This window comes from Limulus polyphemus, unplaced genomic scaffold (genome assembly GCF_000517525.1).
Source record: "Limulus polyphemus unplaced genomic scaffold, Limulus_polyphemus-2.1.2 Scaffold1119, whole genome shotgun sequence".
Lineage (NCBI taxonomy): Eukaryota > Metazoa > Arthropoda > Merostomata > Xiphosura > Limulidae > Limulus > Limulus polyphemus.
This window is the reverse complement of record NW_013666729.1, coordinates 322,303-339,496: the sequence shown is the minus strand read 5'-3', so window position 1 is coordinate 339,496 and position 17,194 is coordinate 322,303. Positions and strand designations below refer to the sequence as shown.

Sequence of the window (17,194 nt, the reverse complement as noted above, 5' to 3'; positions counted from 1 at the left end):
GAAAGGGCGAGCATGTTTGGTAGGACGGGGATTTGAACCTGCGACCCTCAGATTGCGAGTCGAGCAACCTCACCACCTGGCCATGCCGGGCCGCCTACTGCAAAGCTAAAAAGATAACAGAAAAAAGCCGAAATGTGATGAAGATACATCACTGATACATGTAAATGTATTTCTGTTGCTTCCAAGATTGACTAATATATTTTTTATTCTACACTCATTCTTAAATATGTATGTAATTTTAAGAGTATGCAAACTGTCTTTTATGTAAATATTAACATAATTTATGGTGGCCACATTTTTTAAAATTTTTTCCTGGTTTTCTAGTAAATTCTACATTTTCCAGACCTACACATGTACATATACGAAACATTGTCATTTTTTACTTTTTTCATAAATCTACCTAATTAACATCATTCTAACTTGCATACCAATTCAAAATGGTAATAAAAACTTCAAAACATACATCAGACTGAGGTACTACAGAAAACAAGCTCATCAAACAAAAATATTTTATATTTATACAGGAGAATACCTAATCTAAGGTACCATTAAATATAGTGAATTGAATAAGTATCACCAGACAAAATCATAAAGTGGTCGTACAGAATTATGTTGAAAAAATACCAATAACTGACATAATTTAAAAGCAGTATAGTTTGCTTACACTTACAGGTTCCAAGATAAACTTCCTGACTTTTTTACATTCATGGCCACCTTATGGTTTAAATAGAAAATTGAGAAATAGTAATAAAATATTCAGATGTGAATATGTAGTAATACTTGTAGCTTTAATAAATAAAATATAATGATGTTTTACTAATATCTTTAATGTCAATCTTTTCTTCCAAGTTTTGTTTGTGAAAATAAGTCAATTTCGCTGCACCTAGATGCATAAAGTAGAAAACACTTCAAAAATAAACACTAAAACATTGAATCTACGACATGACTTCTTACAAACAAAAATAAATTACAATGACTAAATGGAAAGCCTTTTTATTTTAATAAACTTATTATGGCCTTAATCTGTTAATTTCACATGCAAACACACTTGGGAATGTTAAGAATGAAGGTTGTCAAATATATCAGTAATGATTCTCAGGAAGTACTAACGTTTCAGGCTAATGAGGTAATATACACTCATCTCACCAGTATATCTCATAAATATCATGAGAGCTGAAAATGTGCAAGATACAAAAATTGAAGAGTAAAAAGTTTAGTACGAACTTGAAGATGCATTTACAAACAATGCTGCTCTATAAAATAGCATTTAAAATTCTAATAAATATAATAGGCTTTATTTAAAAACTGAAACACATATAAAAACCCACAGGAGTAGACACAGATGAATAACACATGTAGATTCATGGTGTGTCTCTAAGTTCCGACACAATTTGAGGGCTATTTGATTTCATTGTGACAGTAAATCATTAAAAGTTAACAGTAATATAATTTTTTAAATCAAATAACTTATCCAATCTGTTCTTCCACAAATTTTAAGAATACGTGATTTTTAATGAACCTTTATTAGGCACAGGTCTAAAGAACTGCTTGCAAAGAAACTTATTTTTGGTATACAATAAAACGTTCGTTATCTGCCCCTTGCTTCACAAGGTAACTTTAATGCTACATCTTTCATGACAGAACCTTTACAGAAGTTGGATGAACAGTATTTTTCTGCATTGCAAACACCTCACACAAAACTTCATTAAATAAACTGAATACATACTGAATCAAATATCGAAAGTCCATCGTGACCTCCTAAAGCATAAACGTGCCCTTCAAATGCAACAACTCCAGCAGCACCTCGATGCTTGGACATACTGGTCACCATTGTCCATCTAGATGTTAAATTTTTTTAAGAATGGAAAATAAAGTGTAAAATTAAACATAACAAACATCACAATGGATTAACTAAAGAATCAGGTTTTTTTCCACATTATATATATATATATATAACTAAACTTTCTTTATCAATTACACATTATTGATTGAGAAAGTATTACACAATGGTTATTAAGAGCTTGAGCATCATTCTGAGTAAGTGTATTTGCTCACACTTTTAACATCTTTGTCTATTTATTTCTGATTTGACGGCATGCCTAAGTTACGAGATTAACAGATGACCTGCTAACTTATCTGATTTGAATAACTATGCAACATCTACTCTCAAAACATGGCAAAACTAAAGTTTCAATGTTGCTGTAATGCTGCTTTTTTTGGTAATATATATTTTAAAGAGCTGTATATACAGTACTCACCTAATATCATACCAACAACAAGGGACTAATTTAATTATAACAGCAATCAAGTGATGTATATGTGAACCAAAAAGTAAATATTCCAGTTATAATAGTGTCATCAACACCTCCTGATCAATTTTCAAGGTTCAGTTTGGGATCATAATGTATGTTGCACCTAGTAGATGTTTTATAAAGTTTACTTTTGAACTGACATTGTTTTTTAAGCAATGGATTTGATTCATTTACTCACATATTATTTTATTTATGTTCATAAGAATAAAACTTACTCATTTTTGTCAATGTTGTAGCATTCAACAGTGTTCAGGGAGGACACTCCATCATATCCTCCACAAACATAAAGTCGATTGTACAAAGATGCAACACCTACAGCACTGATAAAGAAAATAAAAGAAAGATAACAAGCTTACCAAGTTTCGTACCTATGTAATACAATTAAATATTACATAACACAATTTTTCTCAATCTGGAATGTGAAATTTGATTGTTTTAACCACAAACATGCACACAGAACACAAAAGCAAATAAATCTCAAACACCTATATGCTTACAGCTTTTGCCAAATGTGCATAGTATGTGATGATAATTTAATATTATTTTAGTGAAGATCAGGTAAAAACACAATTTCCAAGAACATTTTCATTCCAAGTAAAACAAACTATTAAAAAACTTAAATAGATAATTTTACAAAATAGAAAGTATTAAAATTGGAAAAAATCTGGTTTTACTTCTCCATGTTCTGTAAACCTTAATGAAAACAGAGTCAACATATATATGTACTAAGAATTAATACTACCATCGTAAGTATATTTTTGGAATTAACTTGAAATATAACTGAAAAACTGTTATGTGAAAAGCTTAATTAAAAATATTTCATAAATTTGGCAACACAATATTCAAACATCCATATCTAATACAAATCAGGAATTGTCAATTTTTTTCAATACCATATAAATAATCAGAAATGCTGTTTACATTTTACACTCTGAGACAAACTATCACATAACTAATTATAATGATAAAGTATATTACAGCAGAGCTGGGCAATTAATAGAATTTCCTAATTGATTATTCTCAAGAGACTTGGATATTTGGAATAATCAATAGTATTAGCTAGAAACTATTTCGATCAGTTGATTATTTTCACGACTCATCACATTAATTAATTAGTTTAACAGCTTCGAATTAATCAATCATTTTACATGGCACTGATCAATGTATTCAATGCTCATAGACAAAGAAAAGAAACGACTGGATTGAAGAAACAGTTTTGTGATGAAATATACACAAGTATATACTATTAGGAATTGATTATATTTATCTAATTACCCAATTATAATCTCTAATCCATATACCTTTACAGTTAAAATTCTAATTGAATACTGTTGAGCAATTAATAGTATATCATTGATAAAGTATTCACTATTTTTAGTGTTATTTTAAACTACAAAAACTATTTGATGTTATATACTTTTAATTACTAACATTTTTATTAGACTTGAAACTTTTTAACCCTAATTTAAAGAAAAAGAATCAAAATTGTCACTTTATACTATGTTAATTTTTCTAAAAAAGTTGCATTAATGTTTATTCTGGTACAAAGGTACGTCTTTCTAATCAAAATTTTCTACAGTTTTCTCTGTACAATTAAAACTTACACATTTCATATACAATAAAACAGTATGAAAAGCAAACAAAATATTAAAATGGATTTTAAATTAACATTTTTTCCCTCCCACCATTCATGAAATTAAGACATAAATTAAAGCACCATACAAGGTAAATTTCTGGGTGTACCTTCTTTTGCAATTCATGGAAGCCACCTTTGTCCAAACTTTGGTATCTGGGTTAAAAACCTCTACAGTGCTAAGTCGTTCTGAACCATTGTAGCCACCAATAGCATAAAGTTTGTTGTGCATTACAGCAACTCCTACACGACTACGTAACATAGTCATGGCTTCCGCCATCTGCCACCTCCCAATATTTGGATCATAAACTTCAACCGTGCTAAGGGAGTCACCTGAATAAAATTCAATATAGTTTTATAAGATTCATAAAATAGTTTATTTTATAAAAAATACACACAACAACATAAAAGGTGTAACTGATTACGATGAATCCAGAAATGAAGTTAATTTAAAACATGACCCAGAAAAAAACAAAAAACGATCTCAATTACCTTTTTTCATCCTTCAAATTATGATAATTAGTATTTTCTTACTCAGCACTACATTAGTGAATTAATAACAAAAACACATTTTATCCAGGGTTCTGATTAAACATTAGCTAACTGTGGTCACTTTTCAGTTTGGCAAAAACAAAACAGTTTTCTTGTGATTTGAAGAAAAACACTGTGATGTTATGAATACAGTGGATGGTGGAAATTTGCATCCCAACTTCACAAATTGCACAACTGTATCAAAAGTACTATATGCAACCATAGGCTAGGTGAACATCAATGCCACACCATACAATAAGTTCTAGTGTGTAGAATCTGCTCTGTTGTGTACTAAATAAAATGTTGAGGTATATCTGATCAAACTTAACACTATATGATGGTTCTGCTAATCACAACTTCATTTGCATCATATTTGGATTGTTCCACCATTTAGATAAACTTGCTTTAGGTAAAATCAAACTATTTCAGCATAATTATTTACATGTCAATAGATCAATAAAGCTAGTTGTGTTTATAATCCTTTTTGTAAATACCAATTATTTGAAAAACATGCCTAAACTTTATTACATAGAAAGTTTTGAAACTGGCACTGCCCATGACATGTGTGTGTGTGTGAACAATACACACTATAATTCATATATTTACTTCCTTATTCTATCCCTGCCTTGTGATTATGAAATTCTCCCGTACAATGTACAGGATCATTACATCCCTTTGTAAAAAGGAAACAAATATCTTTATTACAATTTTATAACCTACTTGTGTTAACATGATTATAAATATTATCATTTTTGATATAAATTTTTTTTTTTACCTCTTTTGATATACATTTTTGCTTTGTGATATGCCACTTTTGGCTATGGCAAACTTTCTGTCAGTAGTCAGACTTGATTTCAAGGCTAAATTCTGAACCCTGAATTAATTCCATTACTACTTTTTCCTATCAGTCACAACGACAAATGGAAAGTGCACTGTTTTTGCTAAATCAAAAGACTGATTATAAATGGCAAGTGTTTAATTTGAGACCTGCTATTCTTTATAAAGCAGCAGCTTTTCACTGATAGAGAAGAGACTACGTCCTAGATTTCAGGCTTCTGAGTTACAAACTCTGAGGACAAAAACTGGATACACGGACAGAAAAAAGCTAGAATACATTTAAAGAAATTGATGCAAATATTTTACAGTGATGAACACATTCTATAAATATGTAGTGGCATGGTAGTTAATGAAAACAATAAGGCTAATTGGAAGAGCCTCGTAGTGTATCATAAAAGTAATCTTAGATATGAAACTTTAGTCATGATAAAATCTAGTCTGCTTGTTAAAACTACTAAACACTAGGAAATCAAGTTTTAAGATATGAGAAGCAGTAAAAAATTCTGATAAACAAGAAATTTCATTCTAAACAGATGAAAAACATTTTATGACAAGGAATAGCTTCTAGTAGTAACTATTTCCTCTTGAGATATATAAATATAAAATTAGCAAATTAAAGATTAATCAGTTAATTACGCTAAAGATTACAAATACCACTTACAAAAGGCATAGCATTGTATATGTTATAGCAGTTGATATAAAGGATCAGCAAGTCATCAATTGTGTCACCCAGACTAATGCTGACAACAACTAGCCAGAAATCTGAAGAGCAATATAACAGTGAGAGACTGTTTTGGGAATTATTATATTAATAAAACTGGATGTGCTAGCTAACTCACAAAATATATATGGTACTTAAATGGCATGACTTTCTGGTAAGTGACTTAAACCTATTATGTTTCATTAGTTCAAAACAGACGAAAGAATTGAAAGCAAGAAGATAATGCATCTACTCCTGATGCCAGTAAGTTTGGAAATTAGATAAGGTACAGCACAGTACATACTTTTGATTTATTAACATTTATCAAGCTCTGATGACTTGAGTGTTTTGAATATGAAAAGACCCTTTGGTAATCTTGGATGAAGCATCAATGCAAATCTTTTGACCATTCTCAAGAATGAGAGTTACTGGTTTAAAAACAAACAGAGCTTTTCACACACACAGTGACCAACACTAATTAAGCTCTAATGATATGAATATCTCACATGTGCCAAAACCCCTTCCAATGTCTTTGGATGAAGAGAGTCTATACAATTGGGTCATTAAAAAAAAAAAGAACTTACTTTTCAATAAGAGACAGACTAATCCAACATGATTTAAACTAAAATATATGGGTTTAATTGTCACAGTTAGGATAGCCTCTAACATTATACAGAGGGGTGCTGTACCACGTTTCTTTGGTAAAGTTCAGTGTTAGAAACAGTAAAATTCCAAAGAAATATACATCAATGTCCATGGTTCATGACAAGAACTAGTGTTTGTGGGTTCCCTAAGTAAGGTAGGTTATATTGGTTAGTATATAGAATATTATTATTTTTTCATTTATTAGTATTATTATAAAGAATGTTTTTCATTGTTAGCTTACAATTTGTACTTGGAACTAACCTAAATCGTGAGATATTAGTGGGTTTATGGCTGAAAATATCATTAACAGCAAGGATACCCTAATGATGAAACAATACATTCTAAATTTTAAAATTAGAAATACAAGTATATTTAGTTACGTATATAGAAGACCAGGTTGATTTTTAGTTTCATTTTAAGTACATGGCTTACTCTAATTAGAAGTTATTATTAATGCACAGTTTTATCTAAGATTTAAGGAACAAGATCTTTCACTTTAAGAATTTTTGAAGGCAAATCCTAATATTTACCTCGTAACTATACTAGATATATACTTAATGCTATTCATATGTACTACAGAAAGTTAACCTAACTTAAAATATACATATATTCTTGGTTTGAGAACAGTCTGAAGTATAATATATTAGGAATTTCAGTAAACTGAGTATTGTATTGAAGTGACTTTAATTTGTTTGGCTTGTTCAACGTTGATGAACTGAAACATAATATTTACATTATCATATCTCATGCGAGTGTTCTCACTCTACCTGCTTTGGTTAATCCACCAACAGCATAAATTAAACCAATAATGTCGGGACAACAACGAGGCCTTGTCCTACGGCTCTGAAGTAGTGGTCGTCTCTCAGGCATTAAGTGATAGTCCTTGGCTTCATCCAACAAGTCACGGCATCGATGAGATGTCCTGATGAGTTCTTCAGTAGCAACCCGATCAGTAAGGTAATAAGGTGTAAGGAGAGGCATGCGTACTTTGGTCAGAAGTTCGGGCAAGTTATCCTGCCGTGAAACAACATCCTTTTTCACCCATGATATCACAGCTTCAAACACCTAACAACATTTACAAAAACAAGGAGAAAGCTTAAATCTTTTATAGAAAAGTATTTGCTTCTTCTAGTCATATTTATACATGCATAAAAAGAGAAATATAATTTACAAAAACCTAAAATTGCTCCTAAATGGTGTACTTAGCACACATTATAGTTTTGCTTTTGTTGGTGTTTGAAGGGAAATAAAAAAAAAAAGAAAAGGTTTCCCAGAATTTTACATTTAGAAATTAAATGGACATATTCTGAAAGAAAAGCACAGAATTTCAGGTCATGCTAAGTGCAAAAATCTCCATTGTTCTCTATACTGGAGGTTCTTGATAAATTAATATCAAAAATAACTGAACCTTCTTGTTATCACCTACATATAAAGTTTTGAGCCAGTTTTTAACTACTTCTTAACATTATTTACTTTTTTATAATTTGATTACATTTTATTTTAATAGTTTAATAGTTATTAATGCAACTAAGTCAAACATAACTACTTATTGTGTAACTGCACATATCTACATGACAGCAACTTGAGATTGAATCCATTTTGAAATAATATAATTCTAATTTTCACTGTATTATATATATATATATATATACACATACATATATCATTGCAATCAACTAGATTTAACGCTATAAAAAAGCACTATAATTGTTGCCAAGATTTATATTTTTGCAAGACTCTTCTTTGTTAAAACTTAAAAAGAACTTCTTATGTGTAACTCAACACTTTTAAGTGTACATTTGAGCACAATAAAAATGACAAAAGAATATATCTATGAACCGAGATACTCAAAAACACTAATCAGTTAAAAGTAACCCACAAGTTGTAGTCTATAACATGCATATTTTGAATTCATTAAAACAGTAAGAAAACAATTTCAACAGTTTTCATTCTTAACATTTAAAAATAACTTAAGATTAATTAGATTTTCAGATCTTTTCCATTCTTCACAATTTTAGATTTTGAAATCATGATAATAAAATTTAATAAATTTATATTTCTATGATAGTTTATGTATCATATTTTCCTACTTCACTTTGTATGATAGCAAGTTTCAGTCAGATAGTTGCAGTTACTTCCATTAATATCGTAGTTTTGAATCCTTATTAAAATTATTAGCTTTTGTTTTGTTATTCGATCAAGAACAACTATGTTGTAGAAAAATTTTCAATAAGATCTATAAACATCAATCATCTTAAATATAACAGAGTTAGAAGTAACTTGTGATACAATTCTTATACAAACTTTGAAAAAGACCATACTGTTTAATATGTGAAACCATGCATGGACCCAAAATCTTGTGAAGGGCAGGGTTCAGCATATAAAAGGGCACACATAGAAAATCCAAAAATGATAGAAAATATATGTATTGCATCTTAAGGGCACTTTGCATCAAAAAAAGGGTGGGGTTCGATCCCCTGGAACCCCACCCCTATATCCACTACTGGAAACACTGCCATATTAAGATAATTATACTTGGAACTAAAGAGAATCAGGTCAAATAAAAGGAGATGAGCAATAATAAAAAAAGACATGTATTAAATAGTTTGGCCAGAGCAGCACACACCATCAAGTGAATTAGGATAACAGTATGATAAAAAATTTTTTTTTATCAGCTACAAGTGAGAAAACATCTTCAAATCAACTGTGAATGACTGGTTGTCACAAATGACACACACTGAGTAACAATGGACACTAATGAGTTGAAAGGTGATTAATACCTGTAACTTAAGTCACACCATTAAAAGAAATTTAATGAGGTCAGTGTTAATAGAGCTCTAGGATAAATGGAGACAGAGGTAACAGAGATACCGAACACTGAAAATTGTTTAATCAAGAGGAATTCAGATTTACAACTGAAGACGAAGGGTGTTATCTGACTCCACTAGGAGAAATGTTGCATGATAATTATCATACGAGAACCAGTCTGGCAGAACTAAATTCACATAGATTGCAAAAATTAGATGAGACTTTAGCCTACAAATCAGAGTATTAAAAAACTGTCAACAGACCAAGAACTCCCATCCTCCTCCTCTGGACAAGCCTGATTCAGAACTTGCTGTGCCCTTAGCTGCCACAATGGAACAAGGTTCAGTTCTTTCTTAAGTAATCGATCTATAGTTTAAATCTTTCTAATGTAACTACGAAACTGCAAAGAACTAAAAGCTTGAGTTGAAATAACAGAGCTAATTAAAAAAGTGTTTTTTAGTAAAAGAATTAAGAGAAGTTAATCATGAACATTTTGTAACTATAATTTTTATGAGTTTGTTCAATGAATTCTGTCTTCTTGATCCTCACATAAATCCCGAGTAAGCAACCTGTATAAAAAGGACAATGACAGCATGAGTTTGTTCAATGAATTCTGTCTTCTTGATCCTCTCATAAATCCCGAGTAAGCAACCTGTACAAAAATGACAATGACAGCACGAGTTTGTTCAATGAATTTTGTCTTCTTGACCCTCACATAAATCCTGAGTAGGAAACCTGTACAAAAATGACAATGACAGCAAATTCCTGGTAATCAAATAAATATTTTTATAATGAGTACAGTCAACCTTAAAAGTTTGTTGAAGGATACATATTTTTACAACAACTTTCAATGTCAGCAGTTTTTTTTTATAAATCGTGGAATATTACAAATTAAAAAAATTAAGAGCATCATACTGATCAACAGCAAAAGTATGTTAAAAAGGTATTATTAGATATAGTATAATTCATAATATTACAATTTCTATTTGCTCATATGGTGAAGTACATGTAAATATTATAAAAATAAATTTCCTCTGTGAAGAATAAAAGCTCTTTAAAATTTCAGAAAATTTTGAAAATATTTTCTTAAAGACAAAAATGAATGTTTATTAAATGATGAGTTTGTTTAAAACCCACGAGTTAATATTTTGAGTATTTGGCTCTTATACTGGTTCATTAAATATAAAAAAAGGAAACAAAACCAAAGTTTATGATTATCTTTAAAATAGCTCTTTTAATGACAACAAAATTATACCACATATTTAAGATGGCTCACATGCTCTGTACCTGTTCTTCACTTGCCACATACAGTTCATCTCTTCCAATAATCTCATAAAGGTCTTGAAAGTGTAGGGACATGAATTCCTCTGAACTACAAACTTCTACGAAGTGTTTCTGTATGAATCTGTTCGAAGCTTCTACTAACAATGCACATCCTAAGGTGTCGGCAAATGATCTCACTCCTAACACGTTATTTGGGTGGAGCCTGAAATACAGGTGGCAAGATGTAGGCATTAGTTCATGTACCTGAGTCAACTAATTACAAGTCTACATATACTTGTAAGTTATATTACTTATTATAACTAACACTCTTCAACAGTTCCCACAGCAGGATACTAAATGATTAAGTTGTTTTACAATGAAAAAAAAAAACTGAGCTTAAGAACTTTTATACAGCAATATATCCAGAGAAAATTCTAAGAGTCTTCTCAAAGCTACAATATTCTTATTTCATGAGTCTCAAATGTATTTAAGCTTTTATGTCTGTTTCTTAAAAGTTAAACTACCAACAATTACTCATTTAATCAACTGGACGACCATGAATGTAACAATGAAATATGGCTGAAGAAAGAAAAATGGTTTTTGGAACAGCTGGAGGAATCTGATACAGGAAAAGAAGGACCACAGAAAAGATAGTTTGAATAATAAAATTCTTTTTTGATGGAATAAAAGTTTATAAAATGAGAGAACCTTCTTATGAAGCTACTTTTTACCAAAAGCCCCACTTACAGTAGTGTGGGGAGTTTTGGTAAAAGAGAATATTCAATGTTTGGTATTAGAAGCTATGGAAGATCAGATTTCAAGATCAAGAACACTGAATTTATTCATTATGGTTGCTGTAAACCAAGAAATTTTTAATCTCCCTGGTTGAACACTTAAATTTAAGGAAGTTAACTAGAACTTAACAAAACTTTGATTTATAAAGCTCTGGTAAGTAACTTAACATGTGTTTCATTAAGAAAATGTAATGTTTATTATATCTACAAAAAAATATCCAAAATGCATCTTGAAATTTTTTCAAAGGTACAGAAAAGTTCCCAAGAGAGTCAATACATTTTACTGAGAAATTTTGTTTATAAAATACTATTCTATATACAGTCATGCAAGTCTGTTTCCTTCACGTCTCGGTATGAAAAATTCCAACTGTAACAATTTGGTTTTGCATAATTTATTCTCATGAAAGAACATACAACAAATACTGAAGAATGACTGGATAATGCTTTTTCACACTAATTGCCTCATCCCACCTTTATTTCCAGTTGATCATTGGATGATGTCATACTGAACCTGTGCTTATCCTTCTAATTTTGCGATAGGTTAGAATTAGGATTCTTATTTATATAAAACACATATTACATCGTGTATTGGAAACTATCATGAATATGGCCAACTAGATGTTAATAGAAACATCCAAATTTATATACAAAGACAATGATGCATGGGAATACAAGGTTTATAGATCAAAGTTATGTTACTGTGCGACTTGAAATTTTATAAGCAAAGTTTATAACTTAAGAAAATTGTCAGGGCTGGTCAAGTGTGACAATACTAAGATTATAAACTAATACTACCAAGACCACTGGTACAGTTTTGTACTTAATCACTTGCTTTTATAATTTCTAAATAATCATGTTCAATTTTAATTTTGGGTAGATGTTGGAAAGAAATTTTGTCCAAAAATGTCTTATGACCACATTTTAGGGCAATTTCTTCAGATTTTTTTTTCTATGCATATGAATTAGTGTTCTTTATCTCCGATTTCTAAAGGACATGATGTTTATCTAACATATTTTTTATCATATTCACATGAGATACTATACAAACTTATTTTTGTTCTTTCTGTAGTACCTATTTCAAGTTAAGTAATAAGATGCTTATCTTATATGAAGGTATAAATATGATTTGTACATTACTTGAGTGGCATTTTCAGACACAAGAGGAAATTAGAGGAATTTATCATGATCTTTTGTTACTGATAAAAGAGAGACTGGATTTATAATAGAAAGTTTTATAGTCTTGAATTTAATAAACGTCCTGACTATGTCATTATGGTTAACTCCTCCAGACAGTGCTACATTCTTTAAATAATTCAGTTTGTAGATCTTCTATTTGAATATAAACATGTACATTTACATTTACTAATATAAAGTTGGTGGAATTTGTCTGTAATATGTGATGATCTAATTTTTTGTAGTGGCATGGAAACAGCATAAGGTTTTCTGTATATGCTAGAATAATTGTGTTATTTATTCTTTGTGCTTTTGCACCTGGAAAAGGTGGAGACAACTTTTAGGTTTCACTTAACATGTAACAATTAAATCATTCAGTCTCGTGTTATTTGAGATAACTTTAATAAATTCTCTCTTCCACATCATGACATACTATGTCACCAGTGTATCATAGTTAGACTTCTGGTGTTTTTAAATGTGTACATTTACTTCAAGAAACTAAAAAAGAAATGTACATATAGAGGTAACTTTCCTAATAAAACAAAATAATGAGAATACTCATGTTTATCAAAGTAAAATAAACATTCATATATGTAAAAGCAAATATTATGAATATGAATGAAAGCTGTTAAAAAATCCTTTTTAAGATAATGTTATACATACAAAATGAATTATTTGTGCTTGTTCTTTAGTACAGAAAAAGTTATATCGTACCTCTTTTTCAAGTATTCACAACAAGCCTCTCGGACCTTTCCCAGCTGAAGAAATGAAGCACCTACTAGTAAGGACTGCACATTGTTTGTATGGATTTTAACTTTTCCACTGTATGCAAAGTTGATTAAAGCCTCCAAAGCACTGTGTAATAAAAGTTATGCATATACCTCAGGTTCACAGACCTACATTTCAAATATAAAACATAGTTAAAATCTTTTCATTGATAATAGGGAATTTTTTGTTTCTAACATTGTGTTTTCAAATATTATTATAATAGTATTTGACTTATTAACAAATGCACAATAAATGACAACACGAGTATGACAGATTTTACTAATAAAGAAAAAACTTAAACGTAACTCACCTTGCTTCTATGCCTTGAATTGTAATTTCTTTTTGTTTGCTTTCCATCATATCATGGGTAAACATTGCATGGAAATAAGGAATTGTCGCTGCAAGGATGATTCTATGCCCAGTAAAAGCTTGATCATCAACCTTAAGTATAAAACATAAAAAACACTAAAGGTGAAAACACTCATTTCCTTGATGAATTGACATTTCAGTTTTCACTAACATACTCAATTACATTACTTTCATCTTAGATAGTAGCCTAAATAATGTATAAATCGTTATATTTGAAATCTAGGGTGGCAGAGCCTTTTGGGTTGCCTGAATGTCCCAGGTTTTCATTTTTGTCAGTAATCTGTATTCTTTTTTTTTTTTATATATATACTTGTAAGTTGTATCCAGTACTTTCTGATAAACAGGAATCAACAGATTCAATTTTTTTCAAATGAACAGGTAAATTGTCACACATTTCGAAATGGCTCATTACTGCCTATGCTGTTTCCTCTAAAGTTGGTTATAGTTATAACAATTATAAGGCAGGTTAAACTTTCAAGTTACAACTCACAGCACACAAATTATGTCAATAATGACAATATTGCATGCGTCACTGAACATGTGAGTTTGCATATGCCAAAAATGTAATTAAACATGAATGCAAATTGGAGGTGCTGTTCACAGCTGATGTCTAATTTGCTTAATTAATAAGTTTAATTTAATGATCGATTGTTTATATCCTTCCTTGAGTAAAAAAAAGGGGGGGGGGTGAATTCCCAAGTTTTAAGATCTGAAAATTTGTATCCAACACCAGTATTTGATTTCAGGTTAAGACATCATTATTTATTACAGAAATAAAAGCTTACTAATAGTACCTTAAGCGTAACATCACATAATTTACCCTGGCGCCTTATATCTTCTATAACAGGAAAACTTAATGCAGGTAAATCAGCTTGATAAAACACATAACTGTCTTCGGACGCCATATTTATTTAGCGCCGTCTGCTGCTTCAATTCTGAATATATTTATAGAAAAATAACAAGGTAAAGGACACATTCCGAAAATGTGTTTGGTCAGTAAAATAATAATAACAACGGATAGATGTTTTTTTTGTTTTTTTTCGTTTTGACTGGACGTTCTTCTTATATTAGGGTTGCGTTCTGATAACATTTTAATTTTGACTCAAGTTTAAAGTAAAGCTCAGATAGATTCATAATAAATAATTTACTGAGAAATTATAAAAAAATATATGACAATAGTAATAAAGTAAAAATAAAAAAGGGGACATGCAAAAAAAAACACAAAAAGAAGGGAAAATAATTAATAATTTTAATGTTCACAAATAAGTGGTAACGTTAACACTTGGTTCACTGCATTTCTAAAGGTCCTGCTATTGTTTATATAAATATTTATTGAGTTTCGGCATGATGTGGATGTATAAAAAACTGAAGGAAAAAATACACATGGAAGAATGCAGTCCGAGTTCCAATGTGTGATACGAAAATATTTAAACCAAAAGATTGTTTGTTTGTAGTTAAGCACAAAGCTACACAAAGGGCTATCTGTGCTCTGCCCACCACTAGTATCGAAACCCGGATTCTGGCGTTGTAACTCAGCAGACATACCGCTGGGCCACTGGGGGCAAAACCAAAAGAAACATGCTATGCGTTTTCTGCCTTTTTACTTTAATATGGCTATTTTTCGAAATTTATCAATTTCTAAGTATATGTGCCTTTCACATAACATGTAGTCAAGAAGTTCGTTATGTCACTTGCGGTCTAACTATCTTTATTCTGTGTCCCTCCCCAAAGATAAAACCTGATTTTCCCGTGATGGAAGTCACTCTAAAGCTGCAACTCGTTTATTTTAAGAGGGCAGCGGTTTTCTCTAACGGTATGTCAAGTGATATCTTAAAGTTACGACCTTCCTTATTTCTAACGAGAAATACCTGTCATGTGGATAGAACCAATCGTTCTGGTATTTTCTGGTTCGCAGATTTACCTAAGAGTAGTACGTTAGAGCTCACTAACTGGAGATTCGTGGAAATTGAGTCACAGAGTGTGTCTCTCCCCGATCTCTGAACAAATTCATCGCACAGAAAGAGACAGTAAACAAAGGGCGCAGTTGAAACAAAAATATTTATTGTACATTGAAACAAAACATGATACAACGCAAAGTAAAACAAAACAAAAGGGCAAGCGTGTTCGGTAGATATGTTGAACTGGCAAGAGATGTGAAAAAAACATTTAATAGTTTCTCTTACCAGTGTGGTTTCCCTTGTAAGTTACGCTGAACATGAGATAAACTACGAAAAAAGAACCTCGACATGTTAAATTAAAATAATAAAATAAAACAACTGCAAGCACTAATTCCCTCAAAAGTTAAGGTCTACTACAGCCTAAAGGCAGGAGCGGGCCCCTTTATATATATATGATGCTTTTTAGAAATCAATTATTTTAAGTTTAACTCTATTTTATTTATTAAGTTTGTCAATTTATTCAGCTATCTGTTGAAATTATTTGCTTTCGTTTGATGTATAATATAAGTATGAATAGAGCTCGTCGGGTCCCATTTTTTTTAGCTGACTAGGCATTTCGGCTTAAATCCGCCCCTGTCCAAAGTCATGATAAAACAACTTCACTGTAACTCAGTGTAAGTAAATCTGTGTATCATTTTCCTGCCTCAACCACAATAGAACGTGTTGTCACTGAATACTATAAGAAAAAGATAGTTTTCTCAAGGAGATATATAAATTGCAATTATTTTAAATTTAATGGTTCTTAAATATGAACGGATAAGTCTGAATCGTAGAGTCTCTGAACTGGCCATTTTTGCCCACGTGAGCATAAGGTACTTTACAAGTTGAAAATATCAAACTTCTGGCGGAAGAAATGAAAATTATTTAATTGTCTAAATATTAATTAATATACAAATTAAATCCTTTGTGTTTTCGTGAATATAATCAATATTTAAAATACAATTACTGACTTAATCACCATGTCAGAAGAAAGGTAAAGTTGAGGATGATCAAAATTTCAATCAAAAAGACTTTTTTCATACAAATAGTTGATTAAAGTGTAAAGTTCGATTAATAATTTTAGAAACAATGTTTGCTTATTTGAAATTAAGCACAAAGCTACACAATGGGCTATCTGTGCGTTGTCCATCACGGGTAGCGAAATCCAGTTTCTAGCGTTGTAAGTCCACAGACATGCCGCTGTGCCACTAGGGGGCATTTAGCAACAAATGAAGGCAAATATAAATGTTCTCAAACCACATGCACTTTCACGACAAAGGTATTTAAATCAACGTACTAAATATGTATTAATCTATCAGGATAAATCTAAATTTAATGGTAATAGCACGTTTGTTTAGACAAGCAAGATTTAACCTTTTTGTTACTTAGTTTGTTTTGAATTTCGCTAGCCGTCCCTAATTTAG

The 17,194-nt window shown here is 30.7% G+C and overlaps 1 protein-coding gene across 1 annotated transcript in view; it reads right to left on the bottom strand.

The window, feature by feature from the left end:
* LOC106462217 (kelch-like protein 18) overlaps window positions 1–14,743 on the bottom strand; it is a 19,244-nt gene extending 4,501 nt beyond the window's left edge. Inside the window, exons 1-8 of the mRNA XM_013922115.2 lie at window positions 14,628–14,743; window positions 13,775–13,905; window positions 13,411–13,551; window positions 10,754–10,952; window positions 7,426–7,723; window positions 4,056–4,278; window positions 2,528–2,632; window positions 1,727–1,838 (exon numbers count right to left, since the gene is read on the bottom strand). Of these exons, the coding sequence (XP_013777569.1) occupies window positions 1,727–1,838; window positions 2,528–2,632; window positions 4,056–4,278; window positions 7,426–7,723; window positions 10,754–10,952; window positions 13,411–13,551; window positions 13,775–13,905; window positions 14,628–14,738 (1,320 nt within the window). The 5' untranslated portion in view covers window positions 14,739–14,743. The remainder of the gene's footprint in view (window positions 1–1,726; window positions 1,839–2,527; window positions 2,633–4,055; window positions 4,279–7,425; window positions 7,724–10,753; window positions 10,953–13,410; window positions 13,552–13,774; window positions 13,906–14,627) is intronic.
* Window positions 14,744–17,194: the final 2,451 nt, after the last annotated feature.